Source organism: Cucurbita maxima, unplaced genomic scaffold (assembly GCF_002738345.1).
Source record: "Cucurbita maxima cultivar Rimu unplaced genomic scaffold, Cmax_1.0 Cma_Scf00012, whole genome shotgun sequence".
Classification (NCBI taxonomy): Eukaryota; Viridiplantae; Streptophyta; class Magnoliopsida; order Cucurbitales; family Cucurbitaceae; genus Cucurbita; species Cucurbita maxima.
In genome coordinates, this window is record NW_019272028.1 from 2,906,354 (window position 1) to 2,922,414 (window position 16,061).

The 16,061-nt window shown below is 34.1% G+C and overlaps 2 protein-coding genes across 3 annotated transcripts in view; one reads left to right on the forward strand and one right to left on the reverse strand.

The window, feature by feature from the left end:
• The window catches only part of LOC111487280 (S-adenosylmethionine carrier 1, chloroplastic/mitochondrial-like), a 6,579-nt gene extending 3,480 nt beyond the window's left edge, over positions 1-3,099 (reverse strand). The window contains exons 1-6 of the mRNA XM_023134646.1: positions 3,059-3,099; positions 2,947-3,026; positions 1,758-1,865; positions 1,291-1,373; positions 781-857; positions 144-234 (exon numbers count right to left, since the gene is read on the reverse strand). Of these exons, the coding sequence (XP_022990414.1) occupies positions 144-234; positions 781-857; positions 1,291-1,373; positions 1,758-1,865; positions 2,947-2,962 (375 nt within the window). The 5' untranslated portion in view covers positions 2,963-3,026; positions 3,059-3,099. The remainder of the gene's footprint in view (positions 1-143; positions 235-780; positions 858-1,290; positions 1,374-1,757; positions 1,866-2,946; positions 3,027-3,058) is intronic.
• Positions 3,100-7,805: 4,706 nt separating this feature from the next.
• Positions 7,806-15,785, forward strand: LOC111487172 (protein GIGANTEA-like). 2 transcript variants are annotated; one of them, XR_002719003.1, is made up of 17 exons: positions 7,806-8,017; positions 8,357-8,441; positions 8,571-8,776; positions 9,244-9,315; positions 9,456-9,510; positions 9,622-9,764; positions 9,859-10,130; positions 10,417-10,472; positions 10,621-10,861; positions 10,952-11,102; positions 11,774-11,983; positions 12,107-13,648; positions 13,971-14,039; positions 14,343-14,561; positions 14,730-14,822; positions 14,985-15,350; positions 15,663-15,785. XR_002719003.1 is itself a non-coding variant. In XM_023134444.1 (16 exons), the coding sequence occupies exons 3-16, from the start codon at positions 8,687-8,689 to the stop codon at positions 15,282-15,284; spliced, it is 3,513 nt and encodes a 1,170-aa protein (XP_022990212.1). In that variant the 5' UTR covers positions 7,806-8,017; positions 8,357-8,441; positions 8,571-8,686; the 3' UTR covers positions 15,285-15,674. The 2 variants fall into 2 exon arrangements, 1 of the variants encoding a protein (XP_022990212.1); XM_023134444.1 differs by having other exon boundaries at positions 14,985-15,674.
• Positions 15,786-16,061: the final 276 nt, after the last annotated feature.

Here is a 16,061-nt window from a genome sequence, read left to right on the forward strand (position 1 = left end):
TTTTTTTTTTTTTTTTTTTTTTTTTTTTTTTTTTTTTTTTTTTTTTTTTTTTTTTTTTTTGCAGTGGTAAAATACCCAAAGTGGAACACCTGCCAAACTCGATGGATATGTGAGGTGAAACATGGTTGGTTGATAAATCTTACCAAATGAGCTAAAGCATTGAGGTTTTCAGGGAGAGATATCAGCAATTTCTGTTTGGTAGGTTCATATACACCAACAAACATGGCAGTGGCACTGATAATAGTGAAATTATCAAACATTTAGCATAGACGTCATATGATGAGAAATACGAATAACTGCTGCATTTATGAACCAACTCTCACAATTTTAACACAACTCTTTGAATAAACTAATGGTGAACTATAACCGTAAGCGACTCAGTACAGATAGGACACTAAGCAAAAAAATGCTCCACAGTGAGAAATTCTGAAAGCAACAAGAGATGTTTTAAAAAAAATGGTTTTCACTCAAATGGCTGAAAAGCATAGCCATTACAGGCCATAATATCAACAGAAGAATAATAAATTAAAGATTATTTAAAGGTGTTTGTGGAAAAAAAAAACAAGAAAATCAGGTTAAAAAGAAGACATTGAAACACGAAACATTCTCGTCTTTCATACAAACTAATGAATTTTTCAGTTTCTCATATCGCAAACTTTTGTATTCAAAATCATATTTGAGAAATACTTATGTCCAGTCCAAAATTGAGCCCTAAAGTTGCATTATCCAATATTCTAGCGGATGAGAAGATGAAAAATATCGGGAGTTAGGTACACTCACGGTAACATCCCAACAAGATTTGCAGCCAATCCAGAATAAAGTCCTTTGAGTACAATTTTCCCTCCTCCACGAACGGCCTATCAAAATCATTTTAGTATAATTTAGAAATCTGCAGGTCCTACACATTCAAAAGCCAATATATGACTAAACAAAGCAGGAAGAACCCTATTGTTGGTTCAGTGAGCATAAGATAATCAAATAAGCAGACAGGCATGGATGATGACTTGAGCAATGGAATAAAATGCTTCAGAAATACCATTGTAGAGAGTATGGTGAATCATTCCAGGACAAATAGTTTCGGTTGAGATAAAATAAAAATAAAAATAAAAATAAGTCTCCAAGAAACAGAGCGCTTGAATAGACGAAATAAGAGCACAGCATGAAAATTTTAAGCGAACGAAATAATTAGAACAACAGTAGAGACCAAAAATTTGAGGCTCGGAAGTTCTAGAGGAGCCTAAAAGATATATTCACAGTCCAACTGGAAGTAACCCCCGCATATAAGGCTACCTGTAGACGAGTTTTTATGGTATCAATTGGATATAGAGCAGCTTCTACAACGAGACCAGCAGCACCTCCAGCTATAGCACCTTCTGCAAAAGCCCATAACAAAGGCAAACATAGATCCTATAAAATTGGAACACTCTTTGTAAACTTCAAGCATGAAAAACAAGATCTTTGGCAACAAACAACATTTGCAAACGAATATATTAGAAAGGATCAATATAATGTTATTTAAGCTGTTAGTGGTTGTATGAGATAATGTGGTAGACGGAACAAACTTTTAGAAGCCTTGAAGACCAAAGGGCATAAAATGATGATGATTCAATAGTCATTTGCATCACATAGATAGTGTTTCAAGGGGTTTGAAATGAATAATGCCTTCATACTATCAACCTAAGTTTAGCTGAACTACTTAAAGAATATTATATCATTTACCAAAATATCAGCTAAAAGTCTCAAAAAATAATACCTACCATACAAGGTACGTATAAAATCAAACTCCTTATTCTCTCCGACATTAAATGTTGCAGAAACCTTGATGGCCTTATTATTAGCGTCATTCATCTTGTGTACCAAAACATCTGTAGAATAAATCATTTCTTCATTACAGACAGAACCAAAAGTAGGATGAATTTAAATGGAAATAATACAAAAGTTAGATAAAATGTAGGAGCTTTAAAGAGATGAATGTCGTATGAAAACAAAAAGTCTACAAAGCTTCCAGTTTCGAAGCTGAAAAATTATTGAATTTACTCACAGGCGAGTAGTTAGTTCGAAATACAAAATCAGCTACAAGTTCTGACATGATTAGATCGGGTAAAGCAACAGAGTGCATGGACTTCTGAATCTCATTTTAAGTAACAGAAGCAACGAAACTGCAGCAAGAAGTCTCGAAGTTTTAACGAGCATTATTAATAATTTAGCTATGGACGAGAATCAAGCCAAAATTGACGATATGCAGCAGGAAGGAGTCTGAATCTCAGTTGACTAATCCGAAATAACTGAGAAACTAATGAGATCCAAACTGAAATATACGAATCAGTAAAAGAACCTTTAACAAGGAATTCCGAGTTCGTGGAAGAAATTTTACGTTTCAATATTACCGTAAAGTAGAAGTTCCTTCACGTCGTACTATTCCTATCAAAAGATAACAAAGTAATTCTACACCGCTTTCTTAAACAGTGCTACACTGACTACACTACTCCACGGCTAATTTCGTCGTCTACATTCTTTAAGCAACCACGAAATTCAAGTTCATCAAAATTGTTCCAGAAAAACATTAAGAATACATCCTATTCATGCCAAGGAAAATTCACAAAAAAAAACAACAACAACAACAACAACGCGTTAAACTTTTAGATAATTGACGGTTCGATACAAATTGAAGTGAAGAATAATCTCCCCACCGATACTATCTCGTTACGACATCGACAACACCAAATGGATAAATCAATACAGGAATGAGAGTGAAAAGTAAGCAAATATGAATTGCTGTAGTGAAATTCCTGCTAGGAGACAGAGAACGACGAGAATCAATGTCTGCTCGTTTGCTTCCACCAATAACGAGTAGCTAATGAACGTCACAATTTCTTAAAGCAAGAAAGAAGATACTGAGATCAAACAAGAAGAGAGATCGAAGAAGAGGATGCCGTCGAAAATTACCTGGAGAATCTCTCATTCTGGCTGCCGCTTTCGGAGAGCGGAGACTGGGCGCGCCAAATCCAACTCAAATTAAGATAGAGAGCTACTCTTCGGTTTTTCAGATTGCTGGACTGGCTTCACGGTCCATCGTCTCGTTAACGAAGCAAAAATAATTCTCAAAGGAAAAAAGAGAAGATATGTTTTAGCTTTTAAATTTGCATCTATTTATACTAAGGGCGTATTTGCTTTAAAATCGAATGTTGATTTATATTTCTAATTAATCATAATTAAATTTTCGTAAAATATTATTTTTATCTACTTGAAAAAAAAAATTAATAACTAAATTAAAATTAAAATTGTAGAATTTTCAAAAATAAATCATTATTATTTTAATTTCATTCCTCTCGTCCAAATTTCAATTTGAAAAAAATACATAGTTTTAATATAAACGTTTCCAATCGTAGTTTTCGAAACAAATCTAAATTTATTTATTTAATAAGACATAAATTATCTGCTAATTTAGGAAATAATCATGTATTTATAATCAATAAATATTATCTCCATTGATATGAGGTATTCTAGAGAGACCTAAAGTAAAGTTAGAGTTTATGTTCAAAGTGAATAATATCGTAACACTGTTAAGAGTTAGTATTTTTTTTTTTAATGTAGTTTTTGGCTAATTTATCCATATTTACAAAAGCAGATCGAGAATAATTATTTTCCCTCATAATTAGACTACAAATATCTCAAAATATGCTGTAACAATTCATGCACCAGTTTATCGATTAGATATAAATAAACAAATTAAATTAATGCAAACATACCGTAAACAATTACATAAAAGTAAAACGAGACAGCAATTAGTAACTCGGTTTGGTTTGCACCTAGTCTCCACGACAACCCAATAGTAATAACTTCACTAGATCCATGAATGCATACACGAGTTCTCATACAACTCAACTTCTCCGACTCTCGCAATTTTTCAGTTGTTTCGTACAAAAATAATTATCTAAATCTCACGTACAAAAAATAAATAAATTTATACTCACACTCACTACTCAGTACTATTGATAATAAATTATACACCTACAATTTGACCAAAATTTGCCAAACCAAAACAAATGAACATCAACAAGGTTGCTATTATGTTGACTTTTTATCAAACATTTTAACAGATTATTAAAATTACTATTTAAAAAATATATATATATTTGATAATTTAGTCACGATTTTAATTAGTATTCATACATCCCTCGAAAATTTGGCTCAATTTTCGTTCCCACGTGATTAAAAGGGAAAACTCCACGTGATCCAAAATTGAGGCAAACATCCAAAGGAAAAAAAGAAATAAATGTTTACTTTATTTAATTACGCGACAAAAATTAGCGTCTTGTTTGGCTCTTAGCACTTGGCAGTTTATAGGAAAGGAAACCAAACGAGGTCCGGCATTATTCGGGCGCTTTACTTATCTCGTACCTTCCAGCCTTTTCCATCTCTCTTGAGTGCGACAATTCATAGGTCACCGTCACAGACACCGAATGGCTCAACGTGTTCATCTCAGATCACGACACGTTTCGACAGTGAGTCACCAATCGTATCGTCTGACCACTTCAACCTTCGGGAACGTAATGGTTTGGCTTGGGCCCTTTTCTCCCGTTGTACCCACGCGCCAGGTCCTTTTATTTTATTTTATTTTATTTCATTTTTTGGTATTTAGTTTACATATTTTGTACAAAATTGCTGAACCCTTTTAAAAAAAATTGCACGTTTTTCTTATTTTTAAATGTGATAGTTTTTTAAGAAAATTATTTACATTCATCTAACTTAATTTTCATAGATCTCCTTTTATATTGAATTGAAAATATGTGAGAAATTTTATTATACGTAAAAAAATTAATAGATATAATATAAATTATGAAAAATAGTGGTAATTATTAAAAAAATCTAAAAATAAATAATATGAAAACATATGTAATTTTAAAAGAATTTAATAAATTAAACCAAAACAAAGTTTATATACACTTCTGTAATCGGTAAATAAGTTAGAGTATATTATATTAAAGATGACATTATAATCACCCGTTTATTATTGTTATAAATCAAAAAAATTAAATAGAAAAACAGTTCGAATTTATAATTTATTATTTAATAAAATAATTTTGATAAACTTATTAGGTGGGGACAGGAATAATCGACCAATAACCACATGAATTTATATAAAAAATTCACACAAATATATAAGTTATTTGAGACATTTACACACACATATATAGTCCTTTAAATTTAATATCCAAAGAAAATTAATATAGTCAAGTATATCATCTTTTTTGTTTTTATTATTACTATTTCAAAGTTAGATAAATTATAATTTTAAACTAATAATGGGCAATAAAATTAATATTCATAAAAATAAAAAAGTATTCAATATTTATTTTTATTTAATCAACATATCAATTATCATTATCATTGTTATTTTTTATTATCATACGGGCAAATTTTAGCATAATGATTTGCTCTTAGTTTAATATAACAAATGTTTTGTTTTTGTGATTATTTAATCTTATAGCCTTATTGTTTAATTAGATATTAAATTTTAAATTTCAAATCAAATAAGTTTTAAAGTATCTTTTAAGCTTTCCATTTGTGTTTTCAAGTTTGTGGGATGATTTTTTTTTTTATTTTTTTAATCTATTTGTTATTTTTTTAAAACTCACAAAAGACATAATTAAAAATTTTGAAATCTTATTACACATAAACCTTTTTATATATATAAAAAAAATAGTTTATGAATATATACTAAATTTAAATTAAATAATTTACCCGACATTTTTACATTTATAGTTTACCAATAAAATAATTTATAGACTTTATAATTTTATCACAATTTTAAAATTAATCTTTAAATGAATCTATATATTTTGAATATTTTTCAATTTAGTTCTCGTAAATTGAAAATTTTTAATTTAGAGTCCATAAATATATGTCTTGTATTAATGCCTCTTATTTTATTTATATGTTAATTGAATATATTAAAGTTTAAGGCAATGTAAAATTATAAGAAAATAAGTGATTTTTTTTTAAGCAAACAAAGTGTTGTTTTACAATAATTCGTAAAATTTATTAAAATCATATTAGACCAAACCATAAAAACTTCTAAATTTCACCCTAATTTTGTGGAATAAATGATAACAATAAAGTTTATTAAAAAAGAAAAAAAAATAAAACAGGTATGAATGGTAGTCCGCATCGCCTGGCCATAACATGGCATGCATGTTCCTAATACATGCATACATAGGACTGCAGGGGACCACTATTAGAACAGTGGGACCCACACGGATCCAGTGGCCAGTAAAGGAAATCGAGACGTCGACGAGAGATAAATTCCTCACATCGTAATAGGCCACGTCAGAAGGCAAGGGGAAGTTGAAAGATCCGTATTCTGTCCATATCTCGAGCTGCACTCCAATTGGCCGTTGCTCTTGCGGGACCCACTAAGAACAAAATATCTAGAGATGCTTTGTGCTAGTGGCGAGGTCAGGTGTCTACTAGGCGAAGATATTTTTGGGCTCTGACCGCGTATCTTGCCTGCCCGTCATCTGCCACGTGTCACGAAAACTGTGGAGCACGTTGATATCTTTTCCACCGACCATTGGCCATGCCTTCTATCTCCTTCGTGGATTTGTTGCCTCCAAACCTAAATCAGGAGGGAATTTATTTTATTTTTTTAGTTATTAAAATTTAAAAAATGTCAAATAAATTTATCTATTTTTTTTTTTGTAAATATTAAAATTATTTATGAAGGAAATTAAAAGTTTAATTTTTTTTTAATGTTTAAAAATAAGAACGAAACTAAAATTAAATTTACAATTTAATATCTCTTCTTAATTTAACGTGCTAAATGCAATAATCCATAATTATGAATTATACCCTCATTTTTATTTTATTTTTCACAAATTGTGATAAATAAAGGTTTAGTGACATAAAGGCAGGACAAAGACAAATATATATATATTCATTTTTCACATCTTTCAAATTTTCTAGCTAATAAGTATTCAACCAATAAAAAAAGTGTAAATATTTATTTATTTATTTGAATTTTATATTTTATATTTTCCCTCCCAATTATTTAGTGACATCTGACATATTATCCATATCTCTATTAATATTTATATAAAATTTGGATTTCAATATTTTTGTCGACATTAATATTTTAAATATTAACGTTAAGTAAATTACTTTAAATTTGTAGAATAATGATATAAAATATTAAATTTTATATAATAATAAATAACTTGAATGATACTGGAATTTTGTTTTGGTAGTGAATGTTATAAAAATAAAATAATAATATAATTTTTAAATTATATATATTTTTTAATTTAATTTCAATTAGAATATATAACATAATTTGCTTCAAAATCATAGATAAACAAACTATATATATATAAAAAAAAATAACCATAAAAGGTTTAGCTACCAAAAAAAATTTCTCTAAAATATTATAAATTATTTAGTAGAACGAAAAAATATAATTTAAAATTTTAATTTTTGGACAGTTCTACATCCCACGGATATCGTTCATTTAAATCAACGGTTCACGTATAAATAGATGTACACATTGGTGCTTCGTTGATATCTCAATAAAAATCCAATAATCCATATATAATATTATTTATGAAAATTTGATTATATAGTAATTATAATATTTAAAACCAACTTCACAAAAAAAAAAAAAAAAAAATACCCACATGGGCATGGATGGGCATGTATGGTTCCTTACAATGGGCATCACGCGACACGACGATTAGTCCCCAAGGCGAGAGGAAAATATCAGTGCCACGTAAGCAGCCAACTTAAGCCTAGAGCCCTGCTAAAGATCTGTCATATCTTCCTCCTCCTCTCTCTCTCTCTCTCTCTCTCCTCTCGAACCAAAACTCAACCGCTGAAAATAATTCAGAAAAATTCGCTGCAATAATTTTTTTTTTTTTCTTGTTCTTGTTGTAGAATCATAATCTCAGTTATTGCTGTAGTTTTTGCTTCCTCATCCATCGGAGTTTCTTAGTCAGCCGCTTGTTCTACTGAAAACGTCCAGGTTTCTGCTCTATTCTATATTGTTTCTCTTTCTGATTAGTTCTTTTTTTCTTTTGTGTTCTTCATGTTCATCCGGTTGAGTTTTACGTGATGTATCTCTCACACTGTGTGGTTCATTTTTCTGCGTGGTTTTACATGACGTTCTCCGTTGAAATAGAATTCATCTGAAGGTTTTGTGAGAATCTTTGGTTATTATTATAAATGTGTGTTTACTGGTTTATTTTTCGTAAGTTTTGGGCTATTTCGGTTCATACAGATGAATTTTGGGGTATTCGGTTCTTATTTTTAGTATGTTTGATCTCATGATGTATTCTCTGATTATTTGGCTTTATCTCTACAGAAACCAGGTTTGCGTGGTTTCTTGTAACTTTGGAGACTTTTAGTAGCTCTGGAGCGAAATCGAACGTTCTGAGCCAGTCATACTCGTAAAATTTCTTTGACGGAGCTGCCTCCGTTGCCTTGATTTTCAGTTTTTTTTTGTTTCAAATTTGCTAATCGAAATCGAGTGCCGATTTGGGATGTTGAGTTTCGATATTTTGATTCTTGACTGGTAGCGGTGTTTTGGATGCTAAAGCTTGAGGGACCATCTTTTGGATGGTAAATGAGAAACTGGCGAAATTGTAGGCTGCTCCCAGTGAATACTTGAGAAGTAGACTCTGTTTTGTTCTATATGATGGCTAGTTCATCTGAAAGGTGGATAGATCGTCTCCAGTTTTCGTCCTTGTTTTGGTCTCCGCCTCGAGATGAGCAACAAAGAAAGGTGAGCCAGTTTTCCGTGTCTCCTTCTAATTCTATTGAATCCTTCAATTTTTCAAGATTATGTAAATTATATTGCCTCCTCGTTAGTTTTTGTTTGTTTAAACCTGGGAAAATATGTTAGATCTTGGAATATGCACAGATTGGATAATTATCTGCTCTGTTCATATATTTTACTTTTCCATAAGCATCTCTCTCTATAATATATTTTCGCATACTTGTATCTATCCCTAGAAACACTAATGATTATGAACCACAGTCATTTTTTTTCATATTTCAGTATCTTCTCAAAGAAAAATGTAAGAAACAACAAAAATATCTTTTATATACTATACCAAATTTACGTTATTGTTAATCTGTAAATTACATGTCGAATGCTTTAAGATATCACTCAACTTTCCCATGAATCAATTATATTTACTTTCATCACGACGGCAACTTACACGTGCTCTCTTACATCCTGGCATTCAGGCTGAAATCACTACTTATGTCGAGTGCTTGGGTCAGTTCACATCAGAACAATTTCCAGAGGATATTGCAGAGGTTTTTCTCGCACTTATTTCTACACCAATGTTTCATTTGAGAGAAATTCACTCTAATCATACTGACATGGAGGAGAAATCCTATGTTATGTGGATCTAGTTTCTATGAGTTTAGCTTATTGATGTGCACTCTTGCTGCAGTTAATCCGTAGCCACTATCCATGGAAGGAAAAGCGCCTTATTGATGATGTTTTAGGTAAGGACCAACCTGCCTTATCATTAGTCGTTTGTTGATCATTTCATTGCCATTATACGTCTATGAGTGAGTACTAAATAATTGCCTTTTATCGTTGAAAACAATGTCCAGCAACTTTTGTTCTTCATCATCCGGAACATGGGCATGCTGTTATTCTTCCAATTATTTCTTGTATTATTGACGGTACGGTGGCGTACTGCAAGAGCGGTTCTCCCTTTTCGTCTTTTATATCCTTATTTTGCCCCGATACAGAGGTAAGTTTAAATGAGAACCTCCGACGTTATCTCTCTTTTGAGCTTGGGATAGATTCAAAGTTGTGTGGTGGCTCATATATGCTGTTTTCTTCAGAATGATTATTCTGAACAGTGGGCTATGGCATGTGGTGAGATATTGAGAATTTTGACTCATTATAATCGTCCCATATATAAGACGGAACAACAGAATATGGAAGGAGAAAGAAGTGGTTGTGACAACCATGCAACAAGTAGTGACTCAAGTAATGTGCCACCCAGCCAGACACCTTTGAATCAGGATAGGAAGCCCTTAAGGCCTCTATCCCCATGGATTACTGACATACTGCTTGCGGCACCTCTAGGCATTAGAAGCGACTACTTCCGTTGGTAAGTGGTTATGTTATCTGTTTTACTATTTACATCAACGTTAATAGAGTACTCTGGAAACCAATTTTGAATCCATATTTATTTGGATGGTCTAAATTATAGGGTCACATTTGATTCGTGTTCTCATGGTTACTTATGTCTAGTTCAAAAGAGTTTGATTCTATTTGGAAGAAAAGAATTACTGTCTTAACTGTTGAAGTCAATTGATGCTATAAACACGATCATATTGGTCTTACTTTCTGATGGATTATTTCACATGATCTTACTATGGTTTTCTGTTCGACAGGTGTAGTGGTGTTATGGGTAAATATGCTGCCGGAGAACTAAAGCCGCCTACAACTGGTTTGTTCATTACCCTTTTTTTATTTAATGATGTTACCCTTTTTTCCATCAATGTCTGATAAATTTAACATGTAAACATTGGCTAATATTCCATATTGAGAGAAGGGCTTTAGAATGCTATCTTTTTTCCTTTTTTTTTTTCTCTTAGCTACATCTCGTGGGTCTGGAAAGCATCCGCAACTTGTACCATCAACCCCAAGGTGGGCTGTTGCTAATGGCGCTGGCGTTATATTAAGTGTATGTGATGAAGAAGTTGCTCGTTATGAGACTGCCACTTTAACAGCAGCAGCTGTACCTGCACTTTTGCTTCCTCCGCCAACTACAGCTTTGGATGAGCATCTAGTTGCTGGGCTACCTGCTTTGGAGCCTTATGCGCGTTTATTTCACAGGTCGAATTCTAATTCAAAATAAAGAAAATGAAGAAGCTTTTGAATCTTTTCAACTTAGCCTCAATGGATACTCATATATTCTTTACGTAGGTATTATGCTATTGCTACTCCAAGTGCAACTCAAAGACTTCTTCTGGGGCTTTTAGAAGCACCTCCTTCATGGGCTCCTGATGCACTTGATGCAGCTGTTCAGCTTGTAGAACTCCTTCGGGCTGCTGAGGACTACGCATCTGGAATAAGAGTAAGCTAGTTTTAGCGATCGTGTTGTTATTTTTCTTGACATAATTTCCTCTCCCTTTTAGTTTCAGTATTGAATGATCATTGAAAATCGTTATCACAGACACAAACTAATTGAGAAAAATAACACTGCTACTCTCTTTCTTGAAGTTCTGCTTCATGTATTCTTCGCTCACAAATTTTGGACGGAAGTAATGTTGGATGGGGAAAAAAAAACAGGTTATCCAAGAATGTTGTGAACTTCTACATAAAACAACATTATTGTCTTGTGCTTAAATTTGCAGACTTCCTATAGTCTTAGATTAGGCAAATGTAATTAAGCACATAATAACTAATTTTATTAAAAAAATATGGTGCCCATCCATAACTGCATTGAACCCAACTGCAGGGTTTGTTCCTCACAAGAAAAAGATTTAAATGTTGAAGTGGTATAGATATGGTTCGTCTCCCATGCTTGCATAGTTGGTAAACAGGTATACAGAATTACTGAATTCCAGGAATTGTCTCCTGTAGATGGAAAGATTATATGCTGTTAATTGATTGGTTAACGAATCTCCCATACGTATATATTATTTTCTTTTTTAACTCATTTTTTATGGATAAAATACGATACAGTGGCTAATAAAATGGTCATGTTTCTGATTCATCAATATTCTTACTGGATTTTTCCTGCAGCTACCTAGAAACTGGATGCATTTGCATTTCTTGCGTGCGATAGGAACTGCAATGTCAATGCGAGTGGGCATTGCTGCTGATGCAGCAGCAGCATTACTTTTCCGCATACTCTCCCAGCCTGCATTGCTTTTTCCTCCTTTGAGGCAAGTTGAGGGAGCTGAAATTCAACATGAACCAGTAGGCGATTATATATCATCCTACCAGAGACAGGTACCTATTAATCAACCCTAAAGGGCTGGCTGTACTTACACAAAAATATAACCTAGGATGTTATGAATGTTCTTGTGTTACAACTATATTATCTAACATTCAAGCCATGTTGGTTTATGCCAGATAGAAGTGCCAGCAGCAGAAGCAACGATTGAAGCGACTGCCCAAGGGATTGCATCCATGCTTTGTGCCCATGGCCTGGAAGTTGAATGGAGAATCTGTACCATTTGGGAAGCTGCTTATGGCTTGATTCCGTTAAGTTCTTCTGCAGTTGATCTTCCAGAAATTGTTGTTGCAACACCACTACAACCACCCTTATTATCATGGAATTTGTACATACCACTTCTTAAAGTCCTTGAATATCTTCCTCGTGGTAGTCCATCCGAAGCATGTTTGATGAAGATATTTGTCGCAACTGTAGAAGCAATTCTTCAAAGAGCATTTCCATCCGAGTCTTCAACAGAGCGTACAAGGAAACTCAAATATCTTTCTGGAATTGGATCCGCCTCTAAAAACCTTTCTATATCTGAGCTTCGAATGATGGTTCACTCTCTTTTCTTAGAATCGTGTGCTTCTGAAGAGCTTGCTTCACGCCTACTTTTTGTTGTGTTAACCGTTTGTGTTAGTCATGAAGCTCAGTCAAACGGGAGAAAGAAAAGAAGAAGTGATAGTGGTAATTTTCAGGAAGAAAGGCTCGAGCAAAATCAAGACACTTCCAGGGAAAGAAGAGAAACAAAAAGTAGGATGAATAAACAAGGAGCTGTATCAGCTTTTGATTCTTATGTTCTTGCAGCTGTTTGTGCTCTATCTTGTGAATTGCAGCTGTTTCCATTGATGTCACGGGGAAGGAAGCACTTGCGTTTTAAAGGCTTGCAAGACGTTGCCAAGTTGGTCAAAATAAATGGATCTTCTTTTGAACTTCAAAGTAGCATTGACTCAGCAATTCGCCATACTCATAGAATCTTATCAATTTTGGAGGCTCTTTTCTCTCCAAAGCCTTCATCTCTAGGAACGTCCTGGAGCTACAGTTCAAATGAAATAGTCGCTGCAGCTATGGTTGCTGCTCATGTTTCAGAACTATTTCGACGGTCAAGAGCTTGCATGCATGCCCTCTCTGTTTTGATGCGGTGCAAGTGGGACAAAGAAATTTACACCCGGGCATCATCGCTGTACAACCTCATTGATATTCACAGCAAGGCTGTTGCATCTATTGTTAATAGGGCTGAGCCATTAGAAGTGCATTTGGTGTCTGCACCAATTTCTGAATACTCTCGCGTATCTTCAGCAGGCCAAAAGCCAACTCAACTAGATGATCACGTTTACTGTGAGACTGGTCAGCAGTCTATCCCTAAATGTGAAGAGCCATGCCATGTTACAGCGAAACTTTCATTTGAAAGATCATCAGATTCAAATATTGACTTGGAAAATACGTTGGGCAAACGTATAGCGAGTTTCCAGTTAGATGCTTCTGAACTGGCAAATTTTCTCACAATTGATAGGCACATAGGATTCAATGGATGTGCACAAATTCTTTTGCGATCAGTGTTAGCAGAGAAGCAAGAGTTATGCTTCTCTGTTGTTTCACTTCTATGGCACAAGTTAATCGCCACACCCGAAACTCAACCAAGTGCAGAGGGCACGTCTGCCCAACAGGGATGGAAACAGGTAAGCTAACTGTTGCCTTCTTTCTGCCCATTATATTTCTGGTTTAAGTATTGAGAGATCACAAGGCAGAAGAATCTTTCTTCAACTTATACCAGCATAGGCAATGATGTCTTTAATCATTCAAAATTATTTTTTTGTTGTATGAAAAATGTATTTTGAAGTGTAAAACCAAACATTAAATTATTATATGAAAACCACTCATAAACTAGACATTTAATGGCACTTAGAGAAAAAAGATTCATCTCCCCTCCACATTAAATGATATTTTTTAATGCATAAATTATAGTCAACTGTTTATTTTGATCTTGCTTTAATTTTATAGGTAGTTGATGCACTATGCAATGTTGTATCTGCATCCCCGGCAAAAGCAGCTGCAGCTGTTGTGCTCCAGGTCTATTTTCTATTCAACCTGCTCGTTATTTCAATTTATTTTATTTTCTTTTCATTAAAACTTTCTTGATTCCTGTTCTTAACTTGGTAAATAAATACGTTAATTTCATTAATTTATAGAAATTGCATACTGATGATGAATGCCATTTTCCATGTAGCCAAAGATGTGTGTCTAGAGACAAAAGATTTCTTAAAATATTTTTCGTATTTGAGGAGGTCTAATCAAGATGGTGCTTGAAGTGGCTTTATCTCTGTTGATTGCTTCATCTATTATAAGTACTTCTCTTGCTTTCTTGGATTGCAGGCTGATAGAGAATTCCAGCCTTGGATTGCTAAAGATGATAATCAAGGGCAGAAGATGTGGAGGATCAACCAGCGGATCATCAAATTGATTGTTGAACTCATGAGAAACCATGATACACCGGAATCATTAGTAACTTTAGCAAGCGCATCCGACCTTCTTTTACGTGCTACAGATGGATTGCTGGTAGATGGAAAAGCTTGCACTTTGCCCCAACTGGAGGTGATATTAAAATCTGACCTTAAAAGTTTCTTGACTTAACATAGGCTTCTAGAGAGAGTTTAAAAAGTGAAAGTAATCTAGTCTTTTAGGAAGAAAAAATGAGTGAGATGCTGAGGGAGGGAAGAACTTAGCTATCTACTGGTGCTAACTTCTTATTTATGTGGACAGCTCCTAGAAGCAACAGCTCGAGCAGTTCGTCCAGTGCTGGAGTGGGGAGAATCTGGGTTGTCGATCGCCGATGGTCTCGCCAACCTTTTGAAGGTAATATCTTTCCACTTCTCAAGTGTTCTCAAATGCATTCTGATTTGAGGAAACAGGACAAGACATTTAGACCAGTCAAATTTATTATGCCTCTGAAATCAGAAACCATAACGCCACTTGTCAATTAACGACACGTTGATCGAAATGATTTTGTCCATACAGTGTCGTCTACCAGCTACGGTTCGGTGCCTTTCTCACCCGAGTGCACATGTTCGTACTTTGAGTACATTGGTTCTTCGCGATATTTTGCAAACAGGTTCAGATATCTGTAGATTTAAACCGAAGAACATAAATGGTGTCCACGGTCCATCTTATCAGTACTTCAATACAGAACCTATTAACTGGAAAGCTGACCTTGAACAGTGTTTGACCTGGGAAGCTCGTAGTCGACTTGTAACCGGATTGCCAATCGATATTCTACATGTTGCTGCCAAAGAATTAGGCTGCTCCATTTCTTTGTGAAATTAACTAAGCTTTTAGTACCAAATTTACTCGGACAACAAGCGAGAGGGCCTACATAGAGAAATCGCAAGTATCGATTGATTTGAAAGAAACAGGTTTCTTATTAGCTATTGCTAATTTTTCTCATTCTGTTTGAAAAGTAAGATCTCATAATGTCATTATAGTTCCTTATTCTGGTCAGAGGTTGGTACTTTTCATATGATGAGATGATCATGTACAGTAACACTATGACAGGGCAACCAAGTCTCACCTATCTTGTTATCCAGTCGTGTCGGTTTTTTTTACGTTATAAACCCGTCGTATTTCAGTGATTGGTCTAGCTCATGTAATTTGGCTCTTTCTTACATGAAATGAGTTGAGAGTAGCTTGAACTTGCAGGGATTTCATCTACTGTGGTTCTTGTTTCTCTAGGTAAGTGCATATGTTACCCCCATTTGATTCCTAGTTATTATCGACCCGGTCGGTCTTGCAGCTACGAAAAGTTAAGGGTTTTCAGGTTCATATATTTTGTTCATGCCATGCTGTCGTTGGTTTTGGTAGTTTAGTTGGAGCAAAATATTTTGAGGAAGACATGTTGATTTGTCTACATTTAGTTCAACCAATGAGGCTATCGATAGGCAGGCCGACCTCGGCTGCCACACAACCCTGACATTTGGTGCCCTTTTCTTCTTCGAGTCGAGGTGTGCACTTTTGAAGCTAACCATCAGCCGGAAGCAGGCAAGGCGATCAGACTTGTAAGCACTGTTTACCAGGTTTTGCCAATTTGCTGAAACCTAT